Source organism: Microcebus murinus, chromosome 6 (assembly GCF_040939455.1).
Source record: "Microcebus murinus isolate Inina chromosome 6, M.murinus_Inina_mat1.0, whole genome shotgun sequence".
Taxonomy (NCBI): domain Eukaryota; kingdom Metazoa; phylum Chordata; class Mammalia; order Primates; family Cheirogaleidae; genus Microcebus; species Microcebus murinus.
Window position 1 is genome coordinate 28,678,927 of NC_134109.1, and position 21,114 is coordinate 28,700,040.

General features: G+C 46.1%; 1 protein-coding gene across 5 annotated transcripts in view; it reads left to right on the forward strand.

The window, feature by feature from the left end:
- ZFYVE1 (zinc finger FYVE-type containing 1) overlaps positions 1 to 20,988 on the forward strand; it is a 60,837-nt gene extending 39,849 nt beyond the window's left edge. For all 5 annotated transcript variants that reach the window (XM_012741091.2, XM_012741101.2, XM_076003883.1 and 2 more), the window contains 8 exons: positions 9,716 to 9,822; positions 12,404 to 12,512; positions 13,074 to 13,171; positions 13,264 to 13,381; positions 16,189 to 16,359; positions 16,913 to 17,093; positions 17,666 to 17,779; positions 19,320 to 20,988. In XM_012741091.2, the coding sequence (XP_012596545.1) occupies positions 9,716 to 9,822; positions 12,404 to 12,512; positions 13,074 to 13,171; positions 13,264 to 13,381; positions 16,189 to 16,359; positions 16,913 to 17,093; positions 17,666 to 17,779; positions 19,320 to 19,552 (1,131 nt within the window). In that variant the 3' untranslated portion in view covers positions 19,553 to 20,988. The remainder of the gene's footprint in view (positions 1 to 9,715; positions 9,823 to 12,403; positions 12,513 to 13,073; positions 13,172 to 13,263; positions 13,382 to 16,188; positions 16,360 to 16,912; positions 17,094 to 17,665; positions 17,780 to 19,319) is intronic.
- The last annotated feature ends 126 nt before the right edge of the window (positions 20,989 to 21,114 follow it).

Consider the following 21,114-nt stretch of genomic DNA (forward strand, 5'->3'; position numbering starts at 1 on the left):
TATCTGTGAAGAAACCTATTAAGGAAGATACTACTGAAATTCCCATTTTATAGACAAGAAAATGGAGGCACAGAGTGTGCAAAACTGCCAACCACAAGCTGAAATATCTTTAGAGGTCTCATGTTCTATTTATGCAAATTTTCTGTTTAGTTTCATATTATATCCATGTTTGTTTTTTTTTTTTTTGAGACAGAGTCTCGCTTTGTTGCCCAGGCTAGAGTGAGTGCCGTGGCATCAGCCTAGCTCACAGCAACCTCAAACTCCTGGGCTCAAGCAATCCTCCTGCCTCAGCCTCCCAAGTAGCTGGGACTACAGGCATGTGCCACCATGCCCGGCTAATTTTTTGTATATATTAGTTGGCCAATTAATTTCTTTTCTATTTATAGTAGAGACGGGGTCTCACTCTTACTCAGGCTGGTTTCGAACTCCTGACCTTGAGCAATCCACCTGCCTCGGCCTCCCAGAGAGCTAGGATTACAGGCGTGAGCCACCGCGCCCGGCCCATGTTTGGTTTTTTTTTTTTTTTTTTTTTTTTTTTTGTTTGAGTTCCTTATGTATTTTTTTTTTTTTTTTTTTTTTTTTTTTTTATTTTGGCATATTATGGGGGTACAGATTTTAAGGTTTCAATAAATGCCCATTCCCCCCCCCAAAAGTCTGAGTCTCCATCATGACCATCCCCCAGATGGTGCACATCTCACTCACTATGTATGTATATACCCGCCCCCCTCCCCCCTCCCACCTCCCCAATACCCTATTACTGTAGCACCTATGTATCTACTTAGGTGCTACTCAGTTAATACCAGTTTGCTGGAGAATATATCTGGTGCTTGTTTTTCCATTCTTGGGATACTTCACTTAGTAGTATGGGTTCCAGCTCTAACCAGGAAAATATAAGGTGTGCTATATCACCATTGTTTCTTAGAGCTGAATAGTACTCCATGGTGTACATATACCACATTTTATTAATCCATTCTTTGATTGATGGGCACTTGGGCTGTTTCCACAGCCTTGCAATTATGAATTGTGCTGCTATAAACATTCGAGTGCAGGTGTCTTTTTTGTAGAGTGTCACTGGATCATTTGGGTAGATGCCCAGCAATGGGATTGCTGGATCAAATGGTAGATTCACTTGGATCGCTTTAAGGTATCTCCATATTGCTTTCCACAGAGGTTGAACTAGTTTGCAGTCCCACCAGCAGTGTAGGAGTGTTCCTCTCTCTCCGCAACCACGCCAGCATTTATTGTTTGGAGATTTTTTGATAAAGGCCATTCTCACTGGGGTTAAGTGATATCTCATTGTGGTTTTGATTTGCATTTCCCTGATGATTAGAGATGTTGAGCATTTCTTCATATGTTTGTTGGCCATTCTTCTGTCTTCTTTAGAAAAATTTCTGTTCAAGTCCTTTGCCCACTTTTTAATGGGGTTATTTGATTTTTTCTTCCTAATTTTCGTGAGTTCTAAGTATATTCTAGTTATCAGTCCCTTATCGGATGCATAGGATGCAAAAATTTTCTCCCATTCTGTAGGCTGTCTGTTTACTTTCATGACTATTTCTTTGGCTGTGCAGAAGCTTTGTAGTTTGATCATGTCCCATTTATTTATTTTTGTTGCTGCTGTGATTGCCTTTGGGGACTTCTTCATAAACTCTTTTCCCAGGCCGATGTCTAGGAGAGTGTTTCCAACTTTTTCCTCTAGAGTTCTAATAGTTTCATATCTTAGGTTTAAGTCTGTTATCCAGCGTGAGTTGGTTTTTGTGAGAGGTGAAAGGTGTGGGTCCTGTTTTAGCCTTCTACAGGTGGCTATCCAGTTTTCCCAGCACCATTTATTGAAGAGGGATTCTTTTCCCCAGCGTATGTTTTTGTCTGCTTTGTCAAAGATGAGATGGCTATATGAGGATGGTTTTATATCAGGATTCTCACATCTGTTCCACTGGTCAATATTCCTGTTTTTGTGCCAATACCATATTGTTTTAATTACTACAGCTTTGTAGTATAGTTTGATATCTGGCATATTAATGCCTCCCATTTTGTTTTTGTTGCCTAGAATTGCTCTTGATATTCGGGGTCTTCTTTGGTTCCATACGAAGCGCAAAATTATTTTTTCTATATCTGTGAAGAATGCTGATGGGATTTTAATAGGTATTGCATTGAATCTGTAGATCAGTTTGGGTAGTATAGACATTTTGATGATATTGAGTCTGCCGATCCACGAGCATGGTATGGATTTCCATCTGTTTACATCCTCTGCTATTTCCTTCCTCAGTGTTTCATAGTTCTCCCTGTAGAGGTCTTTTACCTCTTTGGTTAAATATATTCCTAGGTACTTTAATTTCTTTGTTGCTATTGTGAAGGGAATTGAGTCTTTGATTTGGTTCTCAATTAGATTGTTGTTGGCGTATATGAATGCCTCTGATTTCTGTGTATTAATTTTGTATCCTGAGACTTTACTAAATTCATTGATCAGTTCCAGGAGTTTCTTGGTTGAATCCTTGGGGTTTTCTAGATACAATATCATATCATCAGCAAACAGTGAAAGTTTGATCTCTTCTGCCCCTATTTGGATACCTTTGATTCCATTTTCTTGTCTGATTGCTGTAGCCAAGACTTCCAGCACTATGTTGAACAGAAGTGGAGATAGTGGGCAGCCTTGTCTGGTTCCAGTTCTAAGTGGGAATGATTTCAATCTTTCCCCATTCAGTATGATGTTGGCTATGGGTCTGTCATATATGGCTTGTATCATTTTTAGGTATGTCCCTTCTATGCCTATTTTCTTAAGTGTTCGTATCATGAAAGGGTGTTGAATTTTGTCAAAAGCTTTTTCTGCATCTATTGAAAGGATCATGTGGTCTTTGTTTTTGCTTCTGTTTATGTGGTGAATTGCATTTATAGATTTACGTATGTTGAACCATCCCTGCATCCCTGGGATGAAGCCCACTTGGTCGTGGTGGATTATTTTTTTGATAAGTGTCTGGATTCGGTTAGCTAAGATTTTGTTGAAAATTTTTGCATCTATATTCATTAGGGATATTGGTCTGTAGTTTTCTTTTTTTGTTGCATCCTTTCCTGGTTTTGGTATCAGAGTAATATTCGCTTCATAAAAGGTGTCGGGGAGGTTTCCGTTCTTCTCGATGTTGTGGAATAGTTTCTGCAAGATAGGTACTAGTTCTTCTTTGTAAGTATGGTAAAATTCAGGTGTGAAGCCATCTGGACCGGGACTTTTCTTTTTAGGGAGATTTTTAATTGCTGTTTCTATTTCAGCTGTTGAGATTGGTCTGTTCAGGGAATCTATTTCTTCCTGGTTGAGCCTAGGGAGGCTGTGTGTTTCTAGAAATTTGTCCATTTCCTCCACATTTTCCAGTTTGTGTGCATAAAGATTTTTGTAGTATTCATAAATTGTATCTTGTATCTCTTTGGGATCAGTTGTGATGTCTCCTTTTTTATTCCTGATGGAGCTTATTAGAGATTTCTCTTTTCTGCTTTTCGTTAGCTTAGCCAACGGCGTGTCAATCTTGTTTATTTTTTCAAAGAACCAACTTTTTGTTTTATTAATCTCCTGAATAGCTTTCCTGTTTTCAATTTCGTTTAGTTCTGATTTGATCTTGTTGATTTCACTTCTTCTGCTGGGTTTGGGGTTGGTCTGTTCTTCTTTTTCCAGCTCTTTGAGTCGTTTCATTAGATTGTCTATTTGTGATCTTCTTGCCTTTTGGTTATAGGCATTTATGGAGATAAACTTTCCTCTCAGAACTGCTTTAGCTGTGTCCCAGAGGAGTTGATAACTTGTCTCTCCATTGTCGTTTTCTTCATAGAAGTTTTTTATTTCCGTCTTGATTTCTTCATTTACGAAGTAATCATTTAGTAGGAGGTTGTTTAATTTCCACGTTTTTGTGTAGAAATGTGAGTTTCTGTTAGGGTTGATTTCTACTTTTATTCCACTGTGATCTGAGAAGGTACATGGTATGATTTCTATTTTTTTTAATTTCTTGAGATTTTCTTTGTGTCCTAGGATATGGTCAATCTTAGAGAATGTCCCGTGAGCTGATGAGAAGAACGTATATTCAGTGGATTTTGGGTAGAATGTTCTGTAGATGTCTGTCAGACCCAATTGTTCTAGAGTTTTGTTTAAGTCCATTATTTCTTTATTAATTTTCTGTTTGGAGGATCTGTCTCGTGCCGTCAGTGGGGTGTTGAAATCCCCGGCGATTATGGAGTTGCTATTAATCCATTTGCTTAGCTCCAGTAAGGTTTGCTTTATGAATCTGGGTGCACCTAAGTTGGGTGCATATATATTTAAAATTGTTATCTCTTCTTGTTGGACTGTGCCCTTCACCATTATATAATGACCCTCTTTGTCTTTTACTACTTTTGTTGGCTTAAAAACTAAATCGTCTGAAATTAGAACTGCCACACCAGCCTTCTTTTGGCTTCTGTTTGCTTGGAATATTGATCTCCACCCTTTTATTTTTAGTCTATGTGCATCCTTGCAGGTTAAATGTGTTTCCTGAAGACAGCATATACTTGGCCTGTATTTTCTTATCCATTCAGCCAGCCTATGTCTCTTGAGTGGAGAGTTTAAGCCATTCACATTTATTGAGAGAACTGATAGGTAAGGTAGATTACTGATCATTCTGTTGGGTTGGATGTTGTTGCTATGATTTGTGTCTTGAGCCATTGTAATATCCGGCCTTTAATATCTTTGGGTTTTGGTTGTTTTTATATCCGTGGATTATTATTATGATGTTCCGTGCATAACGCTGTTTTAAGTACTTCTTGTAGGGCTGGTCTTGTCTTGGTGAATTCTCTGAGCCTTTGCTTGTCTGCGAATGTTTTTATTTCTCCTTCATATATGAAGCTTAGTTTTGCAGGGAATAATATTCTAGGCTGGGCATTGTTTTGTTTCAAAAGAGTGAGAATGGGGCCCCAGTCTCTCCTTGCTTGTAAAGTCTCATTAGAGAAGTCTGATGTTATTCGAATTGGCTTTCCCTTGTATGTCACTTGCTTCTTTTGTCTTACAGCTCTTAGAAGGGCCTCTTTAGTTGATACTTTGGTCAGTCTGATGACTGCATGACGTGACGTCTTCCTGTTTGCATTGAATCTCCCAGGGGTCCTCTGGGCTTCTTGAACTTGTATATCGAGATTTTGAGCAAGACCTGGGAAATTTTCCTCTATTATATCTTCAAAAAGCTTGTCCAGCCCTTGAGTGTTGTCTTCCTCCCCTTCGGCTAAACCTATGACCCTCACGTTAGGTTTTTTCACATAATCCCACAGCTCTTGTAGACTTTGGTCTTTTCTCTTGTTTCTCTGCTGTATTTCTGTGACTGATTTATTTAATTGGAAGGTGTTATCTTCAAGCTCTGAGATTCTTTCTTCTGCTTGATCTACCCTGTTCTTGAGACTTTCCACAGTATTTTGTAGTTCTCTGAGTTGATTCTTCATCTCCAGGACTTCGGTTAAAGTTTTCTTCACTGTGTCAATCTCTTTGTTGAACCTTTGTTCCATTTCTTGGAGGTTTTTTGTGTTTTCTTGGTGTTGGTTATTGAGTTGTTGTTGCAGCTGGGTGAGTGTTCTTATGATCCACATACGAAATTCCTTTTCTGTCATATTGGTTGCCTGATTTTGGTCGGTGTCCGTTTCTAGGGGGCTGGTGCTCCTCCTTGGGGGTGTGTTTTCCGTTTGGTTCTTCATATTTCCTGAGTTCTTTCGCTGATTTCTTCCCATGTCGATCAGTTGTTGTTTCTTTCCTTAGGTTATTGTTTGGGTATTCACACACCTTGTTTAGTTTCTGAGGCGTTAGGTGGTGCCTGTGGGTGAAATTGGACCACTCCCTGTATATTGAGTCAGTGGGTGCCGTGGAAAGGCTGTGCAAGATGCTGTCCCTGTCAGTAGGTGGCGTTTGCTTGGAGGAACAGGCTATGGTGTTGATTTTGAGTCCTGTTATCAGCTCTCGTTCTGGGTGGAGCTGGGTTGGGTAAGCCTGCCCTCAGGCCGTTAGCAGGGGTCAAAGTTCTGTTCTCTGCTGTCAGGGCGGGGCTGGAATGGTCCCGCTCAGCCAGAAAGTCTGGGTGTGGGGGTGGGGCTGTCTGAGACCCACAGTCTGCAGCAGGCCTCGCTTCTTTCCACCCTCCCCAACTCCGCAGCTACTCCTGAGCCTCTGCCAGCAGGCCAGACCACAAGCCACCAGGCCTCCCCGGACTGTGATGCCGGCAGGGAGGTTCCCTGCACAGGAACGCCACCTGGGTTGGGCGCACAGCCTCCTCCTGGGACGCGTTCCGCCCGATCCGCCCCTGGAGGCACACAGACCTCAGTAGGCTGTTCACGTATAATCCTTCTGTGCCCCGGGCAATGCTAGCCCTCGGTGCAGGGGATCTGGTCTGCAGGTCCGACCTCTGGGTCCCAGAGTTCAAACTGTATTCCCACCAGGGAGAGCGTTTCCGGTCCTAATTCACCCACAGGGAGCCCAAGCTGGGTCTATGTCTCTCAGCCTCTGAGTCGGCACCGTTTTCCTGGGAACACGGTGCCAGCAGCACCTGGGAGGGCGGGCGGGGTCCCAAACGGGAAGGTCCTGTTCCCTGGAGGTGCCTCTGGCTGGTGGCTGTATTGTCTCTCTGGGCAGCCGCGGGTAGGGTCGGCGGAGGGGGGGAGGAGGCAATATGGCGCCTGCCGCGCGGCTCTCCGTGCACACGGAGGTGCCCGGAGGAAGTTGGGAACCTGGTGCCACGTCTGCTACAGGCTCACCGTTGGCAGGCGGCGGCAGTCTCTGGGCTGATGTCCGCAGGTCTCTCCACCCGCTGGGGAGCCCACCAGCAGTCCCGAATGCAGGGGAGGGGAAACAGCGAATCCACCTACCCTTGCCGCTGGTCTCCGGGCTGCTCCGGTGGTCTCAGCCTCCAGTTCTCCTCCGCAGCCTCCCATGTTTGGTTTTTATATAAAAATAACCTCCTCCATTTTTTTTTGTGTGTGTGTGTGTGCCATGGATCAGTCTAATTTTTTCTTTTTTTTTTTTTTTTTTTTTTTTTTTTTTTTTTTTGAGACAGAGTCTCACTTTGTCGCCCAGGCTAGAGTGAGTGCCGTGGCGTCAGCCTAGCTCACAACAACCTCAATCTCCTGGGCTCAAGCAATCCTCCTGCCTCAGCCTCCCGAGTAGCTGGGACTACAGGCATGCGCCACCATGCCCAGCTAATTTTTTCTATATATATTAGTTGGCCAATTAATTTCTTTCTATTTATAGTAGAGACGGGGTCTCGCTCTTGCTCAGGCTGGTTTTGAACTCCTGACCTCGAGCAATCCGCCTGCCTCGGCCTCCCAGAGTGCTAGGATTACAGGCGTGAGCCACCACGCCCGGCCATAATTTTTTCTATTTTTAGTAGAGATGGGGTCTCACTCTTTCTCAGCCTGGTCTTGAACTCCTGACCTTAAGAGATTCTCTGGCCTCGGCCTCCCAGAGTGCTAGGATTGCAGGTGTGAGTGGCCTTCCTCTCCAAATCTTTCAGTGAGTTGATGTATTAGGAAGATAATGCTCTATTTTCCCTCCAGGGATAGCAGGAGTGTTATGCACATACCTGTTTGAGAAACATAGCCTTAAGAGTTATCAATAATTTGGCCAGTTAGGGAATAGTTATCCTTAAATTTGAGGGGGGCTGTGGGTATGGGATGAAGCCCAGGACAAGGCCAGGGCCAGGAGAGGAGGGTTGGTATGTGAATGTGGGGTTGGTGCTGGGGCACTTCACCCCAAGGGTGCTAGTTGAGTACTTGTTGGGATCTTTGCTAGTGTTGAAGGAGGATACCAAGATAGGAGACTTTTTTCAGAGTGTTTAGATGCAGTCTGGGAGGTAAAATACAACAGGCCCATACTTTGCATTGTTGCCTAATCACTCAATTCCTAGTTCAGGTGTTGAGTACAACAGGCCTTCAGAGAAGGCTTCCTTGGAAGAGGGGAAACAAAAAGCCCCTAAAAGATTGGTCACATTTAGAAGTAGGAGAGAGAATGGTGTGTGGGCTGAAGAGTGATTCCATTTGCCCCGCTTCGCATTTATTCTCATTAATATTCATACATATATTCATTCATATGTTCTCAAAGTCTTTATTTTTTTTCATGAAGTTACTCTTTTTTTTTTTTTGAGACAGAGTCTCACTTGTTGCCCAGGCTATAGTGAGTGCCGTGGCGTCAGCCTAGCTCACAGCAACCTCAAACTCCTGGGCTCAAGTAATCCTGCCTCAGCCTCCCGAGTAGCTGGGACTACAGGCATGTGCCACCATGCCCGGCTAATTTTTATATATATATATATATTAGTTGGCCAATTAATTTCTTCTATTTATAGTAGAGACGGGGTCTCGCTCTTGCTCAGGCTGGTTTCGAACTCCTGACCTTGAGCAATCCGCCCGCCTCGGCCTCCCACATGAAGTTACTCTTTACAGAATTAATTACCCCCGAGACGGACAGGACTTGTATGTGTTATTATTTGTCAGACCATATTTTTGTTAGTCTAAGTTGAGGATTGCCACTTGGTCAGTCATTGCGGACAGATGGCGGCGTTTCATGGTCCTGCACGTTGTCCCTGCGGAATTGGAATTTGAATGCCCTTGGGTGAGCTGTGCACCCTCAGTTTAACATCCTGCTTGCCGCTGCCCTTGCCTCACACCTGACCTGAGTTGTCACTGATTCCACGTGCCTTTATGGGCACTTGAAGTTGCAACTCCAGGTGTCAAGACTGACTTGAAAATAGGAACAGGAACCTTAAATAAGAAGCTCTCAGGCAGTGACGCTCTCTTCTGAGCTTGAAAACTTTAGCTTGGAACCTAACCTGACCTTTTCCCAAATCTCATCTTAAAATTTCTTGTGCCTTTTTACTGAAGGAAGTAACATCTTTTCCTTTTATTTAGGCTGCTTACCCTTCTCTTCCCCTGAATAGTGCAGGTTGCCTCACACTGGGAGACTGGAAGGTAGAAGCTTGTATTTAATGGTTTTTAAAGCCTGGAAAGCCCATTTCTGTAATCAGCATGAAGAATATTTTCAATATAAAGTAATGAGGGAAAACATGCTTAGAAATGCAGGCTACCCTTTCAACATAAAATTTTCAGTTTGCTTTGCAAATACTTTTTCTTTCTTTCTTGGCATTTATTTAGGCCATCTCCTGCCTTCTATGTTAGTAGAGTTGAGTAACGGCTGCCAAACACTGTTATAATTCTCACTTGTGTTTTGGCTGATGCCGTTGTTTTTCTGTGTTGAGTGAGTTCTGTGGCCTAGTACACTTCAGGGCCTGTGATTAGAACTGGAATAGAAGCCCAGGCAACTTCCAGCTTACTTGCAGGGCTCTGCCCCTGACTAAAGGGGAGCCACCCTCTTGAGTCTCGGTTTCTTGGCCCCAGCTTCACAAAGGTGAAGTGGGCATTAGTCAGTATTTGTGATGGGCTGGAATGAAAGACTGAGTCTGTGAGGTGTTTATAACCCCCAAGGCAATTAGGAGAGACAGTGACTTTGCTTTCTCTTGACTTCTTCAGAAATGGGCCGGTTCTTTCGGAGATTTCCTGTGGTGAGGATTCCTGTGAGTTGGGCCAGGAAGGTCGAGGGTAGCGAACAGAAGTTACTGGGTTCCCTCTCTGGCTGTGGTGCCTATAAAAAAATAAGCCAGCAGCGACAGCATGTTAGGCAAATCGCAGAAGGGCCAACGCACAGGGCTCTCTGCTGAATACCAACGTGTGTTACCTTCTTCCTTGGCAGGCCTTGAGTGACCGCTTCAGCGGTGAGATCCCCGATGACCAGATGGCGCACAGCTCCTTTTTTCCAGATGAGTACTTCACCTGCTCCTCTGTGTGCCTCAGCTGTGGGTAAGTAGGGCCAGCCCTTCCCTGACCCCCGCTGTGGGAGTCGGGCTTAGAGTGGTGCTTCTCAGATGCCAGTGAGCACGCAGATCATCCGGGTCTGGTTAATGACACATTTATGGTTTAAATCAGGGGTCCTCAAACTTTTTAAATGGGGCCAGTTCAGTGTCCCTCAGACCGTTGGAGGGCCATTGGAGAGTGCGGCGCACATTCCACACATGTGCACTGTGGGCCCGAGTTGGCTGCTAAGCAGGACAGGCAACAGCGGCAAAAACACCCAGCGGGCCAGATAAATGTCCTCGGTGGGCCGCATGTGGCCCTTGAGCCGTAGTTTGAGGACACCTGGTTTAAATCATCCAGGTGAGGCCTAAGATGGTGCATTCCCAGCAGGTTCCTATAAGATCTTGGTCATCTGGGAACCGCACTTTGAGGTAGCAAGGGCTTCAAGAATGCGTGGCGGTGAAAAATCCCCTGATAATTCTAACTTAGTGTAGATGTGAAATTAACTGGTTTTTGGTTTAGGCTGTTTGTGTGGCTGCAGATTTTGGCTTTGGCTCACCTGCTTTTCTGTGTTTCTTCTGCCATGGCTTCTGGTCATTTATTCATAGCATTCCATTTATTCAACTCATATTCGAGTGCCCCCTTGTGATTCCTTTCACTGTGAGGACAGACACTTAGAGCACGTTAGAATTTTCCAGGGAAAATTCAAAATGATTGAGGCCAGGGCCCCATTGGTTGATTCTTATATATGGGTTGTGGGTAGAGCTTCAGCATCAGTGGATGGAAAAGGCTGCCCAGGTGATTCCAGTGTGTGCCCTGAGTGGAGAACGTTGAGTCAGGGCAGTGCCTCTCAAACTGTTGTCTGCACGTGCGTCCACTTGAGACTTTGGTAAAATGCAGATTCTGAATCAGCAGGTCTGGGTGAGGCCCGAGATTCTGCATTTCTAGCAAGCTGCTGGGCCATGTCTCGCCAATGGTCCACAGACCCCACTTTGTCACACAGGGATTAGAGCAGAGAGTCTCACATTGTAGCCTGCGTGAGAAAACTGAAAGGGTGTGTGAAAACAGAATGTTGGGCTCTGCACCCGAGGTTTCTAATTCAGTAGGTCTGAGGTAGGGCCTGAGAATTTTTTTATTTTTTATTTTTTATTTTTTATTTTTTTTTGAGACAGAGTCTCACCTTGTTGCCCAGGTTAGGGTGAGTGCCATGGCGTCAGCCTAGCTCACAGCAACCTCAAACTCCTGGGCTCAAGCAATCCTTCTGCCTCAGCCTCCCAAGTAGCTGGGACTACAGGCATGCGCCACTATGCCTGGCTAATTTTTTCTATATGTATTAGTTGGCCAATTAATTTATTTCTATTTATAGTAGAGACGGGGTCTCGCTCTTGCTCAGGCTGGTTTTGAACTCCTGACCTCGAGTAATCTGCCTGCCTCGGCCTCCCAGACTGCTAGGATTACAGGCGTGAGCCACCGCGCCCGGCTGAGAATTTTTATTTTTTAATAAATTCCCAGGTGCCGCCACTGTTGCTTATTGGGACCATGCTTTGATAGTCATTGGATTAGCATGAGCTTTTGAAGCCTATTGAGTCCCAGCCTGGTGACATGTCTGAATGGCCCCAGGTGATTTAAATGCACTGTGTCAAGGTCAGATTATAGTCTCCGGATCCTGTAGACACTCCCTCCCACCCTCTTCACCGCCGAACTGTCTTTGTTCACATCAGAAACACTGCCCGTGTCCTCTCCACTTGCCCTTCTATGGGAGGAGACCTGAGCCTGCTTCTGTTATGAATGACCTTTTTGCCCTGAACCCTGCAGGCCACCTGCTAGGTATTGAACCACCTCTGACCTGGGTTAAAATAACTTGGTTCTTGGATTATACAGCCTGGGCCAGGGAGAACTAAGGATTATCTTGGAGAGTTGAGCTTGAAAAGAGGAGAGGGGTGTTAGTTGCCAGCATGGCTTACCTTCCTTTTTGCTCTCTCCATGAGCCCAGCATGAGAGGCTTAAGCAATGTTAGATCATTGCTTTTCCATTCTGAGCCTTGCCAGGATTTCCAGAGCTTTCCCTTTTTATCATAGTGAAAGTCTAAAGTCCTGATCTCTGTTTTTGCATTGTCAGGATGACAGAGCTCACTGTTCATTTGGAAGGTTTTCTTATTCAGCTTAAGCCTCCCCTTAATGCATCGCCAAATTTTGGGGGTTGGTTTTTGTTTTGCATCTTGGCAGCTTGTTCTGGTTAAACTTTCCATTTCATCTCATTTGGTTTTTTGAGTTTTCTGAGAGCCATTCAGGTTCCATCTCTGGTCAAGTTGGTATCTTTTGGCCTCTCCATTCCTGCTGAGGGGACAGGGAATTTTCCAAGAAGAGATTCTTGTTCTCCTTTGTCTTTATATAAGGGTAATAATAGTTGCTGTACCTCTGCAGTGCTGTTGATTGCAAGAGCCACCCTTTCTGTGCTCAGCATCTGAGACCCAGTTCATAGCTAAGGTCTGGTTTTGGCCCTGAGCCTGGCTCAGGGTCACACTGTTCTGTGTAAGTGGCACTGGCTCCTTTAGCCAACTCATTGTCAGTTTTTGGGCTTCACTCAGGGTTGGATGTAAGAACAGCATGAATCATGGGAAGGAAGGAGTGCCTCACGAAGCCAAGAGCCGCTGCAGATACTCCCACCAGTATGACAACCGAGTCTACACCTGCAAGGTGAGTCCTCTGAGCATCTCTCTGCCCCAGCAGCTGACTTGCTGGTCGCACTCTCCTTTCGGCAGGGCTGTCTTGGGGCTGCCCTTTGCTGCAACCCAAAGTATTTGACATTCCAGTTGAGTATCTCTGAAACTTCTCTCCAGCTCTAGCCAAAAGAACTCACATGTCTTCATTGCTGGGGCCCCTTCATTCATTGTTTTAAGCTGATTTTCCTCCTCATTCTGTTGAGCTTGTGTGTGAGGGTCATAGACTTGACCATTCATTCTTCTTAGGAGCAGAAAGGCTCTTCAGGAAACTAGTGTTGATTGATTTTTCCTGTCCATGACAGGTCTGTAATTTAAAGCTCTGCTTTTGGGCCTGAGAGGGGTACACACACAATTCATTATCATTCAGGCCACTGGTTTCTTTAGAGGAATGAACCTTCTTCTCAGGTGCTAAACTCGTCAGGGTCTGGAATCCTCAGCTGGTATGGTTTGGGGGGAGTTGGGGTGGATGGAGGTGTGACGAGGCTGTGGAGTGTGGTGGAAATAAAATGAGCTAGCAGAGTGCCTTGTGTTTCAGGCCTGCTACGAGAGAGGCAAGGAAGTCAGCGTGGTGCCCAAAACATCTGCTTCCACCGACTCTCCCTGGATGGGGCTTGCAAAATATGCCTGGTCTGGGTGAGTGTAAACAACACAGTTAAAGGTGTTTTGGTGTGTTCACCTCTCCAGGCACCTGGCCGGGTCACGGTATTTATTTGCCTGCCTTGTAGGTACGTGATTGAGTGTCCTAACTGTGGCGTGGTCTATCGGAGTCGGCAGTACTGGTTTGGGAACCAAGATCCTGTGGATACGGTGGTGCGGACAGAAATCGTGCATGTGTGGCCCGGAGTAAGAACACTTTGATTAGCTTTTCTTCTTTCTCTTGTGGTGTTCAGTTATATATGTGTGTGGAAAAGTAGAAGTTGTTAGAATTAAGGTTAATAGTGAATTTTGATATATTGGTGGTTTAGAAAGGCAGGATCTGGAGAACCTTTCTTAGTCAAGACCTTTAATTGTTTTTCTTTCTTGCATAAATATTAGGAGTGCAACTTTAAAATAAACCAAAAATGACCCTTATACGTCTCCTTTGGCAAATAAAACTTCATTTATTCAAGTTCTCCTCATTCATTTTCTTTTTTTTTTTTTTTTTTTGAGACAGAGTCTCACTTTGTTGCCCAGGCTAGAGTGAGTGCCGAGGCGTCAGCCTGGCTCACAGCAACCTCAAACTCCTGGGCTCAAGCAATCCTGCTGCCTCAGCCTCCCAAGTAGCTGGGACTACAGGCATGCGCCACCATGCCCGGCTAATTTTTTTTGTATATATATTTTTAGTTGGTCAATTAATTTCTTTCTATATTTTGGTAGAGACGGGGTCTTGCTCAGGCTGGTTTTGGACTCCTGACCTCGAGCAATCCGCCCGCCTCAGCCTTCCAGAGTGCTAGGATTACAGGCGTGAGCCACCGCGCCCGGCCTACCTCATTCATTTTCTATATGCGTATGATTTATAGTTGCAATTCTAATTTACATGCCGTCTTCCTTATCTTTTTTCATAACACTATTTTATTTAGTTTTATTTCCACATGGTTGCTACTTTTCATGATTCTTATTTGTAGTTACTATAATATTTTGTGACTCACCATTCTCTTGTTGGACATTTATGCTGGTCATGATTTTTTCTTATCAAAGAAAATGCTATAGTGACCATCTTCATGTGAGAAAACCACTTTTTTTTGAGACAGAGTCTTATTCTGCTGCCCTAAGTAGAGTGCGGTGACGTAATCATAGCTCATCACAACCTCAGACTCCTGTCCTGGGCTCAAGCCATCCTCCTGCCTCAGCCTCCCTGAGTGCTAGAAATTATAGGCATGAGCTACTGTGCCTGGTCAGAAAACTGGCCGGGCGCTGTGGCTCACGTCTGTAATCCTAGCTCTTGGGAGGCCGAGGCGGGCGGATTGCTCAAGGTCAGGAGTTCAAAACCAGCCTGAGCAAGAGCGAGACCCCGTCTCTACTAAAAATAGAAAGAAATTAATTGGCCAACTAATATATATAGAAAAAATTAGCCGGGCATGGTGGCGCATGCCTGTAGTCCCAGCTACTCGGGAGGCTGAGGCAGAAGGATCACTCGAGCCCAGGAGTTTGAGGTTGCTGTGAGCTAGGCTGACGCCACGGCACTCACTCTAGCCTGGACAACAAAGCGAGACTCTGTCTCAAAAAAAAAAAAAAAAAGAAAAAACTACTTCTTTGTTTTGGGAAATTTTCTCGAAGTATGTTCTAAGCAATGGGGTTACCATATACCCTTAATCACTGTTCTTTAATTTGACTTTTGAATTCTGGATGTCAGAAAAACAAATCTGTTTACAAGGCAGTGATATGATGCTTTCACTGTTATTTGGGTGGAAAACCTGCAGCCTTGGGATCACATGTGGCCTTCTAGATCCTTGAGTGTGGCCTTTTGACTGAATTCAAACTTTACAGAACAAATCTTTTTAATAAAGGGATTTGTTCTGGCCAGGCGCAGTGGCTCACGCCTGTAATTCTAGCACTCTAGGAGGCCGAAGTGGGAGGATCGCTCAAGGTCAGGAGCTCGAAACCAGCTTGAGCAAGAGCGTGACCACTATCTCTACTATAAATAGAAAGAAATTAATTGGCCAACTAAAAAATGTATAGAAAAAATTAGCCGGGCATGGTGGCACATGCCTTAGTCCTAGCTACTCAGGAGGCTGAGGCAGAAGGATTGCTTGAGCCCAGGAGTTTGAGGTTGCTGTGAGCTAGGCTGATGCCATGGCACGCTAGCCAGGGCAACAGAGTGAGACTCTGTCTCAGGAAAAAAAAAAAAGGGATTTGTTCTGTGAAGTTTGGATTTGGTCGAGGGGCCACACTTGGGGGGCCTTGAGGGCACAGGTTCCCCACCCTTGCCAGAACAACTTTAAAGTGAGAACGTATAAGTGGTGAGATAGTTTACAAGTGGTGAGTATAAGTACTGAGATAGTTTTTGGATTTACAATATTCTAGGAAACAGTAATGTTGCAGTTTACTCTTAGGCTGTATTCTTCGTAGTCCTTGGGGTTAGGAGAATACAGGCCCCTCCCCGTCTGTTGGTTGGCTCATTCATTCATTTATTCACTCATTATTTTAGCATAGTTTGTTGAGTACTATATGCCCAGAATTGAGATACTTTGCAAAAATGGAAGAGATACATTATTTTCAGAGTTCACAGTTTAATAAGGAGTCAGATGCATAGTTGTTGCACTTACAGAAATAGGACTCCTAGAGATATACAGGTATTAGAGGAACAGACAGGGAAGGGCTCTTGACTGAGGAGGCTTCCTGGCGTGATGTTGTGTCCTGTGTCATATGGGCAAAGCAAGTCCTGAATTGAACAGTTGCACATCAAGCCTTATGGTCCTAATAGGGAATAATGCCAGAGAGATTCCTGCTCTGTTTCTATTCTTCCCTGCCAAGGGAGTATGTTTTTCTTTTTTTATTACTTTATTTTTTAAATTCAATTTTTACATACTGTCAATCTCACTTGTATATGAGCCATGGAGATTCTGGTTCTGAGTTGGCCATGCTGAGTGTGCAACTCACCAGAGACCACTCTCCTTCCTTCCTTTTACTCCCTTCCCAGAGCATGATGGGAGCCTGCATTTTCATTTCAGACCGATGGATTTCTGAAGGACAACAACAATGCTGCCCAGCGCCTGCTGGATGGGATGAGCTTCATGGCTCAGTCAGTGTCCGAGCTTAGCCTTGGGCCCACCAAGGCTGTGACTTCCTGGCTGACGGACCAGATCGCCCCTGCCTACTGGAGGCCCAACTCCCAGATCCTGGTATGGTGTGGTGGGGTGCCCCCATGGCCCTCGCACAGCCCATCCTGCTTAGGCTGCTTTCCCTGTGCTCAGCTTGCTCTGTGAGGGAGGCGCAAACGTTCTCTCCCAGGAAAATTAGCTCTGGCAGTACTGGGAAGGGTAGGATTTGTTGAGGCAGCCAGTTTTCTCTTTGCCCACTGATTTCCCTTTGTGGTGTTCTGCAGATATTTTCTTCATGGTGAGTTTTAGCTTCCTTACCTGCAAGGGCCAGTTAATTCTGTTCAGATGTCTGAGATTGCAGATACAGAATCTGGAGGGAGAGGGGCCTGATACATAAATATCTATAGCAAGGGACACTTGGCTTCAGCCCAAACACTTTGTGACAGGAAACTCACTCCTTACCAGGCTTCCTTTCCACACTCAGATAACTCTTATTACTAGCAAGACTTGGTCCTTACCGAGCTGAAACCTGCCTCCCTTAGTTTCTGTTTTTTCCCCTGGGTCTTGTTGACTTTCCCAGCTGAGCAGACATGTACCATACCTGCCTCTCTGTTTTGTTTTGGGTTTGGAACAGAGCTGCAACAAGTGCGCGACGTCTTTTAAAGATAACGACACTAAGCATCACTGCCGGGCCTGTGGGGAGGGCTTCTGTGACAGCTGTTCATCCAAGACCCGGCCAGTGCCCGAGCGGGGCTGGGGGCCTGCGCCTGTGCGGGTGTGTGACAACTGTTATGAAGCCAGGAATGTCCAGTTAGGTAATGTGGGGCCCGGCCGCTGCAAACATGTAGGGGGAGAACTTCCCTCCTTGGCACTGGGTGTTGGGAGCTGGACCCCCACGTGCCCCACCCTGTTTCTAACCACAGCACTCCTCTGACAGCAATTGCTCCTCTGGTCTTGGCCAGCCGTCTCTTTGTTAGCAGAGTTCTGGGGCTGATGCTGTTCCTTAGGGGGTGTGTTTGAACCCATTCTGGCTCTCTAAGCTGCAGGAGTACTTCTGAGAGAAGGAAATACACACCTAGCAGCTGATTTCTGAAAAGGCTGCAGTGTTTACCAGAGATGGTGTAGACTGGGGTTCTAGGTCATACACCTAGAACCTTTCTGCCTTACTTTAAAAGAAGGTTATAAAATAGCTCCAGAGGGTTGCAGGTAAAAGACTAACAGATGTCACCCAGTTTCAGGGTCTGGGCTGACCTCACCTGTAGCAATCGTTGCAGGATAGCATAGTGGTACCCTGGGAAAAGAATCTAGAAGTGTTCTGCTATTGCTTGCTGTTACATTTGGGAAATGACTTAAGAGGTGATAGCTTTTCTTTTGTCATTGTCTACAGATGTTACTGAGGCACAGGCGGACGATGAAGGCGGAACGCTGATTGCTCGGAAGGTGGGCGAGGCTGTGCAGAACACTCTGGGAGCCGTGGTGACAGCCATTGACATACCACTAGGTGGGCCTGGCAGTGCTTCTCTTGGGTTTAGTGTGTGTGGGATGAGGGCTTTTGGGGTACCCTGGGCTGTCAAAGTCTTGCCAACCTAGATTGAATTTGGCAGCAAGGAAAAACACCTTCACGTTTGTTTCTGCTGAGTACCTTAGTGGTTTCATATTTATTCTCTTACACCATCTAGTGCCATGTAACAAACGACCTTGAAATGTAAAGGTTTAAAGCAACCACAGTTTTATGATGTCCTACAACTTTGTTGGGCTAACAAAGTTGGCAAGGGTAATGGTTCTGCTCCAAATGGCATTGCCTGGAGTTACTACCTGATATTCCAGTGTGGCAGCTAATCTTGAGGGTGCATGGTGACGTCACTTATGTGCCAGGTGCCTTGGCAGGGGTGGTTGGAAGGCTGGGCCCCTCTGCGAGTATTCTCCAGGCCCGTTCATGTGTCTCTCCTGTGGTAGCTGGACTTCTTAAATGGTGGCTCAGGGCTCCAAGTGTTAATAGTCCAGGAGACAGGAAGTAGAAGCTGCCAGTCTCTTAAGGCCTGGGCCTGTAAACTGGCACTTCTGTAGTCTAGTTTCCTGTAGTCTGTTGTGGTCACAGAGCCTACTGAGATTCAAGGGAGAGGGAAGGAGTGTCAAAGATTTGTGACTGTCTTTAATCTGACACACTAGCCAAGCTGCTATTAATTTAGGATTTAATATATTAATAGCTACCCAGCACTGGATGTGAGGGTACTTGTAGCCAGGATGGGAAGATGGAGAGTAAGGGAAATTGACCAGTGTGTGGCTGGCGTAGGCAGGGTTGGCCAGACATGTGGCAGTTTGGTGCATCACAGGGTAGAGACCAAAGGTTTCTGAGTGGGTGGTGATGAAAGTGGCTTGGATCAGATTTCATCCTTGTAGCTCACAAAATGAGCAGATGATGAGCTTTTTACACAAGGATGTAGGAATAGATGGATGTGCCCAGGCTTGAAGCTCAGGTTATATCTGCCCTTGGGCACCTGGGAGAGGGAAGGGCCACCCTTGGCACAGATGACCTGCCAACTATACTCACCAAGTGCTCACTTATTGAGGACCCACTGGGTGTGAAGTCCTAGGCTGGTGCATTAGACACGCTGTTTCTTGTCATCAAGGCGATGCCAAGCGCGTGAGATGAGTAAGCGCCTGAGAGGTTAAGTAACCTGTCTTAATCCTGCAGCCACTAATTAACTTGTCCTCAATGGAACTGGGGTTTGAGTGGCTGACTCCAGGGCCGAGCCTTCCTTAGTTCCCTGAGTGGGGGGGGGAGGTTTGCTGCAGCTGCCCTTCAGGGTCACCTGGAGAGCTTGTGTATCTGCAGCAGCAGGGCCTAGGCTGGGCCCAGAGATTCTGATCTGGATGGTAAGGGGCAGAGGCCGGGCCTCTGCATTTTTTAGTCTCTGTTGGTGACTATGTGCAGTTGGGACTACAAACCAGAAAGTGCCTGAGGATGCCCTCTTGCTAGTTGGGACTCAGGGCATTGGGTTTTGTGTGTCCTGACCGTTGTCGTTCCTTCTCTGCCATAGGTCTCGTAAAGGACGCGGCCAGGCCGGCGTACTGGGTGCCTGACCACGAGATCCTGCACTGCCACAACTGCAGGAAGGAGTTCAGCATCAAGCTCTCCAAGCATCACTGCCGGGCCTGCGGACAGGGCTTCTGTGACGAGTGCTCCCATGACCGCCGGGCTGTCCCCTCTCGTGGCTGGGACCATCCCGTCCGAGTCTGCTTCAACTGCAATAAAAAGCCCGGTGACCTTTAACCCCAGTCCCTTCTCCGAGTCCTTCACAATTCCTTAGGTTCTCAGGGTTAGAAACTGAAGTCTCGTCGAGGTAGGCCCTCTTCCCGGTCACCTACTGTGGCGTGTGTCCTCTCCTCTACTCATCCTGGGGCCACTTTCCCTCAGTGGGGGTGAGCCTGGCGGCAGGCCCGAAAGCGTGAGCCCCTCAGGGCAGGGGCCGAGCAACGATAACAAAGGGGAAATGAACCTGAATCCGTTGCAAATTATTTCATTTTAAAATAGTAAGTATGTATGTGTGTATATATCTCCATATATACATATGAAAGGAACCTGGAGTGTATCCAGCCTGCTGCTGGCTGCGAAGACTTACCGCAGTCTGTCCCCAGCACAGGGATAGGGTGGCAGTGGCAGCAGGTCTTCCCCACAAAGCCGAGCCAGATGCAAAGCCACTGCGTTGCTGGTCCCCGCTTGCTGCTCCTCCCCGAGCCTCAGAAGCCTCTCCCTTCCTTGCCTTTTCCCTTCCTGCCTCAGCTGCCCGGAAGTGAGCCTCCCAGGGACTTCTTGCTTGAAACAGCCTGAAGGTAATTCACCTGGGCCTCGGGGGAGTCGAGTCCCAGTTCTTGGCTTAAGCCTGTTTTGGTCGGAGACCACCCAACTTAGTGTGCAGGTCACCGGGGTGGGTGGAGGGTCAGAGGTCGGGTCTTCAGCCCTGAGAAGTCAGAATGCTGGTGCCTCGCCATCCCTCTTATCTGGGAGAGCAATGCAGGCAACGGGCCCTCCTGGCAGCGCTTCCTGCTCATTGACGCTTCTGTTTCCACTAGGCCTTCCTAAAAGGCTGCGCTCTGCTCCGAAATTGAAACACCTGCCACCTCTTGTCCCCTCCATCCCCCTCGAGCCCATGATCTGCTTCTGAGTGTCGCACTAGGATTTTTATTGCTTAAAGTGTCTTAAATCTTTGTTCCCAGTCACATAACCTCTCTGGCTATTGGAGGGGTGATCATGAGAAACCTTCCAGGGAAACAGAGCACAGAATGGACTGTTAGTCATTTTTTAAAAGTATATATAAATATTGCAACAGATCATTAAAAATTCTTTTCGATCCTTGCAAGAGAAGTCAACGAACTTTCTTTCTCATCAAGAGCTTGGACATCCATGTCTATTGTGAGTGGAAAGAGACTGTTGTGCTGAAATCCTGTCATCATGGTGGATTTTATCTTCAGTGGCCAAAAATGAAGACTTAAAAGCATACTTCTTGACTGAACTGGTGGGTGGGTTGAGCTTCAAGGAGGTGCATGGGTGGTCATTCCTAGCGCGAGTATCAGTGTGACATGAGCCCTGGAGTGTGTTGGTCCTTCTCAGACCTGCTCCTTACCGCCTCCTGTGGCCCAGTGACTGAGGCCCTACTCTAGAACTGTGTATTATCAAATTCGCCATTATAAAGGAATCTTCCTGCTGAATGTGGACTGTGCTCTTTCCTCTAACTCTATCAGGAAAGCTTGCTCACCTCTTTCCAGTTGATGGCAAAGTAGCTGGTGGCTTTCAGAGGAGAAGCCAAATAAGAGGCATATTTCAACAGTGGTAAT